This window comes from Talpa europaea (assembly GCF_964194135.1).
Source record: "Talpa europaea genome assembly, chromosome: 10".
NCBI classification, from domain to species: domain Eukaryota; kingdom Metazoa; phylum Chordata; class Mammalia; order Eulipotyphla; family Talpidae; genus Talpa; species Talpa europaea.
The window spans coordinates 98420883-98432862 of NC_140077.1; the positions used below are offsets into that span (position 1 = coordinate 98420883).

General features: G+C 37.6%; 1 protein-coding gene across 1 annotated transcript; it reads right to left on the reverse strand.

Moving 5' to 3' along the window:
* Positions 1-422: 422 nt before the first annotated feature.
* Positions 423-10962, reverse strand: TMA16 (translation machinery associated 16 homolog; the record flags this gene model as incomplete). The annotated part of the gene is made up of 7 exons (XM_084244873.1): positions 10932-10962; positions 8126-8238; positions 5136-5173; positions 4011-4095; positions 2779-2927; positions 1912-1954; positions 423-603 (listed from the first exon to the last, which is right to left on the reverse strand). Exons 1-7 carry the CDS (start codon positions 10932-10934, stop codon positions 423-425), a joined length of 612 nt encoding a protein of 203 aa, XP_084100999.1. The 5' UTR covers positions 10935-10962.
* Positions 10963-11980: the final 1018 nt, after the last annotated feature.

Consider the following 11980-nt stretch of genomic DNA (forward strand, 5'->3'; position numbering starts at 1 on the left):
ATTAAGTTTGGGAGATGACACAAAAATAGATTTTTTGTAAACATTTTACTCTAGTTCAAAGGTAATAAATAAAAATAATCCATCAGTATATAAATTTTCCCTACTTTATAAGAAAGGAATATACGTTAATGTTTGAGGAAGATTAGTGACACATTATTACTGCAAACAATTTTGGTATCACTGCTCAAATACCTGTAAGACCCTTTCAGAAAACAGGTTATCACCCATGTTCCTAAGTGAGATTAAGTGATAATGAGGAAAAAAATTAAAACATGTTTGAAAAGCAACATTCATTTTTAAATTAAAAAAAGCAGTTTTTGAATTTGTAAATGGGATTTTCAACATATAAGAGAATAAGCTAAATAGCAGCATTGTATTAGACAATTATTTACCATAATCAATTCAAGTGTAACTTGAAGTTCTCAAACTGCAGTCATTTCCTCATCTGTGTCACTTGATTCATCTTTTAGTTCCAATTCCCCTAAATCTTTGTCTACAGCTGTAATAACAGTTTTCTTCTTACATTTCTTGGGAACTGCATCATTAGCACAAATTTTTCTCATTTTAATGTTTGGCAATTTCTTCAAGTCAAAATCCCATTCCCTAGACAAAAGAAAAAACAAATGGTTGGGAGGGAGGTGAAAAGGCAGAAGAAAGTCAATACTCAAAACTCTGAAAGATGAAAGTTTATAAATTAATAGTAGAATCAAATGTACTCCACAGAAATAATATAAATGCTTTATATTTAAAACAGCATAAATTTTAAATAGCATTAATTATGGCAATTCCCATATATTCAAAACTTCCAAAGCAAAACAGGAAAATATTAGTCAGATGTTACAAGCAAGCTCCTTCCAATCTTTTTCTCCCTACCGACATACTCTCCTTATAGGCTACATGGTATCAAGAGTCTCAGAAGGAGGAACAATTTACTATATCATACAAGGCAAATCTTCAAAATGCACTGTTGGAAAGGTTTTTCTTATACACAGTGCAAAATCGCAGTTAAGTTTCATGGTTAAAATAGAAAACTTGTTTTTCAACCTCAGCATTTTCTGGGACAATCTTCTATGTTCAATTATTTTAGAAGTAATGTGAAGATAGTTTTGACAACTGAACTCTGACCAACAATATTAATAATCTACGCTAATTTGTTCTGTCATGTTTTGGGAGGGGTAGAATATACATTATTTAACAAATAAGGAATATGTTTATATATCTGATTAAGGGGGAAAAGGTATAAAAAAACCCATCAGCTCCATGTACTTAAACTACAAATATATATACATGAACTAAAAAGTGATCTACTTCTCAAATATGATCAATCAACTCTATTAGACTAATATTTTATGAATATAAATATTAAGTATACAAGTATAAAAACGAGGGTATAGAGAATGAGCTTAAATTTACCTAATTTCAATTAATTTTAGACCTATCAACAGTCTAGTTAAGACCTAAGTTACTAATAAAAATCATTTACTACTTTAACAAATTTTTTAAGAATCATTTTCTAAAGAAGAACCCATGTTTGAAAACTAGAAATTTCCTACTCCGTCTTTCTGGTCACAAGAGTATTCTGGAAATAGCATTGGACCAACTCTTCTGTGATTACTTCCCATTAACCATCTTGTACAAAACAAGATGCTGTTAAGTCTGAGGGTAGGGCTCTCAAGCATCCCGTCTGTTGACTATTATTTTAAAAAAATATGAACTGGATATGAATAGTGAAATGAAAATATTTGAAAAATAAGCTTATCACTATCATTTCAGTGTTTATCAGGTGTTTTATTACTGGAAAAGTCTTACACTGACAAAAGAAAAAGTTAAAAACATTTTCATCTAGCCTCAAAAGAGAAGAAACTTTCTCATGCATTTTATATTAAGCTTCAAATTAAAAAAAAAACTTACCTGAAGGTTTTCAGATTACTTGAATTTATAATGTCTGGTATCTCTGGGAAAGAAAATAATTCATATTTATTAAACAATGTCTTCAAAATCATAACATTTCATAGTTTTCTTGTTCGTTATCACAGAATTCAGAAAAATGACAAAGATCAAAAGCAAAACAAAATTTGAGTATTGCCATAATGCTGTATGAGAAGTTTAAGTTTTTAAGTATAAAAGGCTTGGTTTAAGAATACTATTAAATAAAAATTGACACAGAATCTGAAATAAACCAAACCTATTAATAATTGTCCTTTTTTGAAACTGCAAAAAGTCCATGGTAAAATCTATTATCAATCCCCTAAAACAACATTCTAGATTGTTCTATAAATCTTCTTGGAGAAAACATCTTTTCAAGTGTATACTTCACCTTGAAAAGATCAAGAATTTATCTGAGGCATGGAAGGATTACTGTAAGAAATGCTACATTGCTAAGAAAGAAAGATGATTTCCAGTTTCTCAAGGATGACTGCAACAAGTACAGTCTGGTACTATAAAAATTACAACAATAAGAGGAACAGGGTATATGCTTTAAAGAAACTTTGGTGGGCAAGGAATGACTTTATGACAAAGCAAGTTAGGCATGTGCCAGAAGGAAGAGAAAAACTGTCACAATAGAGATGATGTCATTGTCACAACTGACAATTCTGGGAATGGATTGGGGACAAAAGGAAAACCAAATTATTCCATATATTCACAAAGGAAAGGGAAGCAAAGGAAGAAAACCAACTGAATTGAAAATAAAGCAACCATATTAAGCTTCTGAAATGAATTACAAGTCTGATATTACTATGTAATTTAGAAAGAAAAAGAAAATCACAGTGAACACACCAAGGCCATATCCTTCATATTGTTGTCGCTCACGCTCCATTGTCTGCTTGATGACTGTTTCCCGGGAACAGTGTCGCCTTCCCTGCCTGTCTTTGATGCTGTTATGTAATTCAATCTGCTCCAGCTCACTGCTGAAGCGATTTAAGTATCTGAAAAATAAGAAAATGATTTGAGTTACTCCGTACACTTGGCCTATATTACTTCATTTAAAATAATTAGTCAATCTATAACTAATTCTCTAAATTCTTACAGTTCGAGGGCCTCCCCGGTGGCGCAGTGGTTGAGCGCTGGGTTGCGAAGCTGCCCGCAGCCTCTGCAGCACCGGTTCAATCCCTGGCCACTGGGCGAGGTCCCACATGGCGCGCAGACCTCTCCTGCCGCCCGCTGCTCCCCTCAGCAGTGTACTTTGTCGGTCTACCTCCTCTGCTCTCTGTTCTGGCTCTGTGAATTCTCTCACCCTCCCACACTTCTGACTGTACCCAGTGCTTGTATAAATAAATAAATAAATCTTTACAAAGAAAATAGCTTTTCAATTAAAAATAAATAAATAAATTCTTACAGTTCGAGTTCAAATCCTCTGACCTCAAACTTTCCTTAGACAACAACCATTTCTAACATTTCAATAATCAACTCAAAGCATCTGTTAAACTCCAGCTCCTCTTATTCAATCACCTCCTGGATGTCGCCATTTGGATATGCCCTAGAACTTCACCCTGAACGTATCAAAACTGAACTTGTCCTCATTCCTGACCCCACTCATCCCCCACCAAACCCAGCTCCATCTCTGGTTCCTTATCTCAGAAAGTAAATACAAATTTCATTAAGTTGCCCAAGTGAGGAGCACATCTCTCAATTGCCTCCTTTTACCTGTTGTCTTGGCCATATTAAATGGCTGGCAGATCACTGCAATATGTTGCTCTCACCTTTGGGCCTTCTAGATATCATTCTCTCTGCCTAGAGATTCTTAAAAATACTTTACTTCAATCAACTACTCCTACCCTCCAAGAGTCCGTTTTGATGAAAGTTCTCCAGGAAGCCTTTCATGATGACAAGACTGCATTCACTACCATTTTGAGGCCCAGAAAGGTTACAGATGTACTAAGGTGACTAGGTTAGATTTATAAATCCAAAGCATTTTCAGTGACAAAGCCCATGGATTCTTCTATTAAGCCAGAACTGAGCCATGTTAGAGAATTCTTTGACCTTTCGCTCATAACATGCCCTGTGTTTACCTTTCAATTAATTCACAAGCATCTTTCTTTGAATATCCTCCTTTCTTGGGATCAAGATGATTCTGAAACCATTGCAGTTTTTCACCTGTAATAAGTTTAATACTAAGTCATCATGTAAGCAAAGTACTCATTGTAACTTTCAACATAAATGTGTTTCAACAGTATCAACATTTATTTCAATGTTAAATATAAAGTCTTGTGTGGGTTCAAATCTAATTAAACCATTCTGTTAGAAACTGTCACATTTTAATTTGGGGAAAAGATGGGTGGCAGGCATACTTTTCTGTATATATTTAGTAAGGAGGCAAAAATTTTAAAGAAAATACTTTTAATAGAACATGAAGTTCTAAGTATTTAAAAGCAAAGGCTAGAACTTGTCTAAGTTTTTAAAAAATGAAAATAATGAAGATGGCATTTGCTGGACAATTAATAAACAGTAGGTCCTATATCAAGAACTCCAGCAATGTATAAGAATTTGTACTATTACTATCATTTACAGATGGGAAAGGTTAAATATCTTGTCCAGGGCCTCAAAGTTAGTAACTAGACTAAGTATATAAGATCTGCCAGAAACTACAGAGTGCTAAGATTTTATTATCAAACAGCTAACAGACCTTTTCCTTAGAAGTAAATCACACCATTATGGTTACTTTCAGTTAGATTTTACGCATGACAAAGTAGCCCATAATCACTTTTGAAATTTCAAACTTGTCAACAAAAATTTACCAATAATAAATTTAACAAAAGAGTGTGAACAGAATGAGGGAGAATGTATCCATATCATTATATTAAAACTGCTGTTTCCAAAACACTTAGGCCATGAAAAGTTATGGCCATAACTTTTCATGGCCTAAGGGACCTCTTCTCCATAATTTTAATAGAGAACAAGAATTAAACTTCAGAGAGGTAAATGAGAGGTAGATAAACGCAGACCAGTTTCTAGAAAAAAAATCAACATTTTGTCTTAAAGGTCTGATTTTTTTTTAAACCAATATTTTTGTGTATCAGTCTGGTAACAGAAATTCACTTACATGAAAATAGTATTTTTACTAGGAGAGTTTAAAAAAATAGGTATAGGGCAGAACTTCAATGTACTCTAATCAGATTTCAGATAAATTCACTTACCAATAAGGTTGAGACGCAATGCTTTTTCATTCTTCAACCTTGGAAGATAAGGTACATGTTTTAGAAAATTTCCAAAGCAAGTTTTGAAAAATTTGTCCAAAACAAAAACTGCCAAAAGAACTTTAATTCAAAGATGATTCTTATATATATATATATATATATATATATATATATATGACATTAATTTAGTTAATGTAGAAACACTGAACATGCTTCTAAAATCACTAGAATGAAATACTATTAGAAACTTTTTTTTCTTTTTGGCTCTTCAACGACTAAAGGCCACCTTTGGAGACCCAAATGTTTACTTTTCTTAAATGAGTTCTTTGATACTAATTCATTCAGAAGAAATGTTTGAAGTGAGTTTTGCCACACTTCTTGCTAGCCACGAAGGCTATAACAGTGAACAAAAAACTTATTGCCACCGCCCTAACAAAGCAGACCAGATTTATCCTCACTTCAAACTACTAGAAAATAGGAAAAGTAAAATGAAGCCTTTTTATAAAAATCTTTCAGCCCCAATAGAAAATATTCACAATGCAAATAATGAACAGAGGACTTGCATACAGAATATATAAACATCTCTTACTATAGACAACTCAATACCTAGTATTGAGCAAGTACTTTAAGATTTTTCTAACCAATAAGTACATAAAAAGATAACATTTAGTCATTAAAATGTACAAATTAAAATAATACTGAGATACACCTATTAAAACTTTTTTTTTTTTAAAGTTAATAATGCAACTCCATAAAAGGATACGGAGTGAACATAACACAGTAGTGGTGAAAATATTTAAGAGTATTATCACTTTAGCTTAAGGCAATTTCTTATGTTTTTAAACATTACACCTATCATCTAACCAGCAATTCTTATAAACTTCATTTCTTATATATTTAAACATCTACTTAATGACCCGGCAATTCCAGTCTAGGAACAAAAATGAAAACATTTATCCACTCAAACACTGTACATGAATGTTCGGGGCAACTTTACTCACAATAGCAGAGGATGGTAAATTTTTTTCTCAATTGACCATTGTTAAGACATTGTGAGCCCCATGGTCAGTCTCTGTCACAACTACTCCACTTTGCCGCTGTAAGCCTGAAAGCAGTCGCAGACGAGACAGGAAAGGGCATAGCTACTTTCTTTTGTTTTTGTTTATAAAAAGAGGTAGATGGGTCCTTAGATTGCAGAGCTCATAAAAGCCAAAAATAAACAATCCAAATGACCATCAACATGTAACTGTAAAAACAAACTGCATAACCATACAGGTACACTCACTATTAGTAATGAAAGAGAATGACAGCTAATACATGAAATAGCATAATGTTTGTGAACTTTATTCATGCTAAGCATAAGAAGCTGAAACAAAAAACTACATACAGTATGATTTCATTTGTATGAAATATTAGGAAAGACAAAGGTCACATCAAAAAAGAAATCAGTGGTTGCCTGAAACTCTAGGGTTAAAGAGTGACTGTAAGATGTGCAAGGGAGTCTTTTGGGAGGGTGAAAATGCCTTATACTGACCCTGGTGGATACACCAATGTATTGTTAACTCAGTATATGCATACTTAAATATATATCTACAGTTGACCCTCTAACAGGTTTGAACTGTGTGAGTCCACTTAAACTCTGAGTTTTTTCTATCGCAGAGTTCCAAATTCCTGGATTCAACCAAGCTCAGATATTGGTTGGTTGAATCTGCAGATGCAGAAACCAAAGATACTGAGGGCAAATTAAGGGAGGTGGCATCCATAGATTTTGGTATTGGGGGGCAGGTGGGGGGAGTCTTGAACTAACTTGCAGATAACAAGGGATGACTGTAGTTTAGTTTTGGGGGAGTCAAAAATTTTATGTGGATTTTCAAATGTATGGAGGTCAGCAACCTACCCCTTATGTTGAAATGTCAACTTTATTTTTGGTATTTGTAACTCAAAACTGATTTTAAAAAATTTCATAGCAAGGTCAAGGAATTTATTCCTTTCAAATAAGCCTCAAGGAAAGAATCTAGTTTAATATCAAATTGCAATAACTCAATCAACTCGATGAGGGCTTGAACTAGAGAGGTATCAGTTGGGATAAAGAATTAAGATTTAAGATTAAGTCTCAAAATCATATCCTAGCTTCTTATCATGGTGTTTAATTTCTTTATCATTTTTATTTTGTATCTGGAGTTCTTTGTTACATAACTGGCAGGAGAAAATATATCACTACATAGCAACAAAATATGGCTTTGCTGAAAAAAAATCACAAAATAAAGCTAAATCGATGATAGAGAGTAGCCTTTTGCTATCTGTAAATTGTGCGCTGGTGGAAATGTCAGTCTTCAAACCATACCAGTTTTTTTACTCTTACTCCATGTTGTCTGTACTATCTTCAGTTAATCAGAGTCTATCATACGAGTCAACCTTACCAAACTCTGGCAGATCTGGTTTTGTATACTGTTGGTCAAAGGCAGTGCACCCTAACAGATACCCTCCCTGATCTCCCCAGCTTGCAACCTCTTTTTCTTCCTAAAAACTACCTTAGGAAGTGGTACAAAGAATCCTTAGTTCTGTGGAAGAGTATCAAGGCTGGATACCCTAAGCTGCCTGGCTTACCTATATTCCTTAATCTCCTTTTCCACATACATATTGCACATATAGGCTAAAGTGCCTAATATATCTGCTTAGCTTACTCCCTCACATCTTTCAGTGTTCTGCTCACATGTAACTTCACAGAAGCCTTCCACGCAAAACAATCTCTTCTTACTCTCCATTTCCAAAAAACTCTTTAATTTTTCTTCATTACACTCACCACAATCTACTTAAATTTATGTGTCTGTTTAGGTGAACTCTATAAAAGCTCAATTCTTATTCACTATTTCACCTTCAGTGCAAGGAATACACTTTACAAATATTAAAGGAAGAGAAGGGGATACTGATTAAGGGTAAACATAAATGGACCGTTCACCGATGCATAAAACAAATGAAAAGATACTTACTTTTCCTTTTTTTCTTGCTTGTGGGTCTCTCTCGTAATTTGAGCTGCTTTTCTACTATATGGATGGATGACCTTTTTCTCCCGTCCCACAATTTTTCCTTTTGGTGCTTTAGGCTAAAATGTAGGAAAACATAGGACACATGTAGTCAGACACAAACATGATTTCTATCAAATTTTCTTCAAAAATAAATTTTTTAAGGCAATAATATACTATGAGCCAGAAGTGCTACACTAAGAATCAGGAGGTAAGCCGACAAGTTAAATAATCCTGACAGTCTTCGTTTCCATGGTCACAACAGAAATGATATATTCAAAACTACTCCACTGAAAGACAAACAAGGGGCCTAGAAATCCAACTACTGAACTGTTCCACTCTCATGGCAGGTACAGACAAGGCAGATGAGACTCGCAGTGGGAATTAATATTACCACTGAACTTTAAGGGGGCAGAAGGAACATAGGATGTTAATGGGAGCTTGACTGTAGAAATTTCACATGAAACAGAGTGGGCAGTGAATCAAGTAAAATCCAAGTTGGGCTCACAGGAAATCAGGAACAGATGGAATAATAAAAGCTATCTCAAAATTAGTACATCCAAAACAGAACAAATTTTCCCATTCAAGGATATGCTAGTTAACTAGGTCACAGTTCAATCAGTCCTCTAAAGTAGACATGTTAGGAATTTTTTATTCCTACAGTTCTATTCAGTTTATCTTATCCCACCTACATTATGTAGGAACTAGGTTTGGCTCCTGGTAATAGAAGCCCCCCAAAATAATGACTTAACAAGGATAAAGTTTAGTTATTTCATGTAAATGTAGGAGCTAGAGGCTGTGCTCCACCAAAACATTGGAGAGCCAGGCTCCTTCCTTTTTGTTATCTAAGATAGGCCATGACCTCACATTTATCCAAATAGCCCAAGATTGCTTAATACCAGATTTAAATTCCAGCACTAAGAAACAAGAGAAAATCAAAGGCATATCTCTTTAAGAGCAACATCTGGAAAACAGATTTTCTGCTCACATCCACATTAACCAAAATTTAAAGTTATATAAAGGACAGTAGAAAAATTTTATGTCTCTAAAAAAAATGCATTACTATAGTTAGAGAAAAAATAGATTAGGAACCAAATAGATTAGGGCAGTCTCTACTTAATACTTATTTTTAGATGACAGTGAAGATGGGAAAAAAAGGTCAAAGTTTGAAATGTTTTAAAAATTGGATGACAGGACTTGAATATGGTGAGGAAAAGGGGAGGAATAAGGAATGACTCCCAGGTTCATAGTACAAGTAACCTGACAGTCAGAGGTATCACTAAGTGAGGTAGGAATGGTACACAGAGACAAGGGACATCAAGAATTCACTTTTATGGGCCTCCCTTTTGGCACAAGGGAGGCACAACCTATCTGCAGCACTAGTTCAATCCCCGGGCCGGCCAGGGAGCAACCCACACGGCCCAGCAGACCTCTCTTGCCTGCTGCTCCCCTCAGCAGTGTGCCTTCAATCTGCCTGTTCTGTTCCCCATTATATCTCTAGTGAATCCTCTCACCCTCCATATCTCTGGCCTAAACCTCAGCTCTTGTATGCATAAATAAATCTTTTTTTAAAAATTCACTTTTAGACATTAGTTTAGATGCCCAGGAGACATTTAAGTAGAAACTGAAGAAATAATTAGTATAGTACTAAGAAAAAAAAAAAAACCTGGCATAACTTGGGGTTATGGGTGGTACCATAAAGCCACCAGAATTAATAACAGCTCATTTATAAATCCATAGTTGCTATTGTTATAGTACCCCCTTATCCCTGGTTTTGCTTCTCATGGTTTCAGTTGCCCTCGGGCAACCCCTGTCAGATATTACCTACAATAGATAATAAGAGAACAAGGAGGCTTTCACAGAACTTCTATTTTGTAACTGTAAGATTTTAGTCTTACTGTGCCTATTTTATAAATTAAACCTTATCATGAGAATACATAGAAGGAAAAGAAAACAGTATATTCATACGGTTCAATACCGGATCAACTTTTTGTTTTGGGCTTAAAAAGCGCAAAAATGAATTAGCTAGTTTAATTTCGTTTCAGATGCAAACCCATTTAGATCTTCTAAGGAGGAGTAACATGAAATTAAAGTTTCATGTAAGAAAAAGACATGCATTTATGAAGCTTCAGGAAAGATTCAAGGTAAGAGAAACTAAATCGGCAAAGTTAACACAAGAAGGCAACTCGCCACGATTACTGACATTAATTACAATGAACGAAACCAGCAAAAGTTTCAGAGCACAGGCCAAGAAAGGGGGCCGGCCACAGAGCCAGGACTTGGGGTGGGAGCGGGTCAAGGGGGTGGAGGGACGATGATTGCTCCGAGGGGACCACAGAATCGAGGCCGCCTACCCCGCAAACGCGGGCACAGCTGTGGGGGGTCACCCTCTCCCCGAGTCTGGCAGAACTCAGCTCCCCCGACTCCCACTTAGAATGCTCGCCAGAGGCGAAAAAATGCAAAGATGCAGACGTCCCGGAGGGATGTGCCGGGCCAGTCCAGAGGAGCGCCGGGGCGTCAAGGGGACACTGCTGAAGTTATTCACAACTTTTGTGGGAACGTTGGGGCGGGAGCCGGCAGTGCAGCGGCTGCTTCCCACCCCCCACCTGCCCGCACCCCGCTCTTGCCCCGCACCCCGCCCGCGCAGCACCGCCCCAAGCCATCACGTCCCCAGTCTCCCCTTTCAGCTTCCCAGGCCCGCCCATTTCCTCCAGCCTGCCAGGAGACTTAACGGGTACGTGGGGGGGGGCGGGGGGATCTTGAGGGGGCCCACCATGGTACTTCCCGCAGCCCTGCAGGGACCGCTGCACTTCGAACCCACGCAATTCCAGGTCAGTTCCACAGAGGCGCTCGCCTACAGCCTGGGCCAGACACACGTGGGGCCGGAGAAGCCGGGCGGACCCAGCCGGAAGGGGAGGGGCGAGTACGTTCTCTAAAACGGTCCCCTAGAACCTAGACCTGGTCTTTTTCGCCCGTCTGGGACTTTTAAGCCCCATTCCAACGGGCCACCGCCTCCTTGGTTGCTAGCAGGGCGGTGGAACGGAGTTTTGGGTTGGAAGAGAGTAAATTTGGTTCCCTGCGGGGTGAAAGACAGAAGTTTGAGGTCGACTTGCTAAAGGGCAGGGAGAGGAGCGCCCCAGACCCTGCAAACCTGCGTGCTCTAGATAGGTTCTGCCATCTGCTGCATCAACACAAAACATAGCCGACTTTGATGAAAATGTACTTTAATACAATTAGGAAACAATACAGAAAAAAGGCAAAGAATAGACTTTATAAATCAAGCACCCAAAATGTACCGTCTCCTCTTGGGTAAAAGTCCACCCAAGCAGGATTGGCCCAGAACAAGACCCCAAAACCTGCCACAAGTATATAGTCTCTTCCAGTGGGGACCACAGAAAAGGGTGAGAAACAACAGACAAGTCTGGAGGGTAAAGAGCAAAATCAAAATCAAGACAAAAACCGCCATTGTCACCTCCCCACCGGTCTCTCACCCACATCTGTGTCACCCAGTCCACGACCAAAAGGCAAGCGTAGTTTCTTCACGTGTCTCTTGGCTCCATGTGCCTCCTCCAGGTCTCCTGGCTCCATCCTGCTTCCTTCCTTCTCAGTCTCCCCGCAGCTGCTTCTCTCCCTGCTCAGCTCCACACTTCCTTGGGTGGGTCCCCTTTCCTGGGGACCACCCTGTTATAGACTCACTAACTTATTCCCCTGCCCCTGCTGCCCCCCCCCCACACACACACTCCTGGCCTGTAGTTTATCTGCTTAAACCCAGATTTGTGCATCTGCCCTGGTGCTTAGTTCCATAGCCCAACAAGGCTCTCC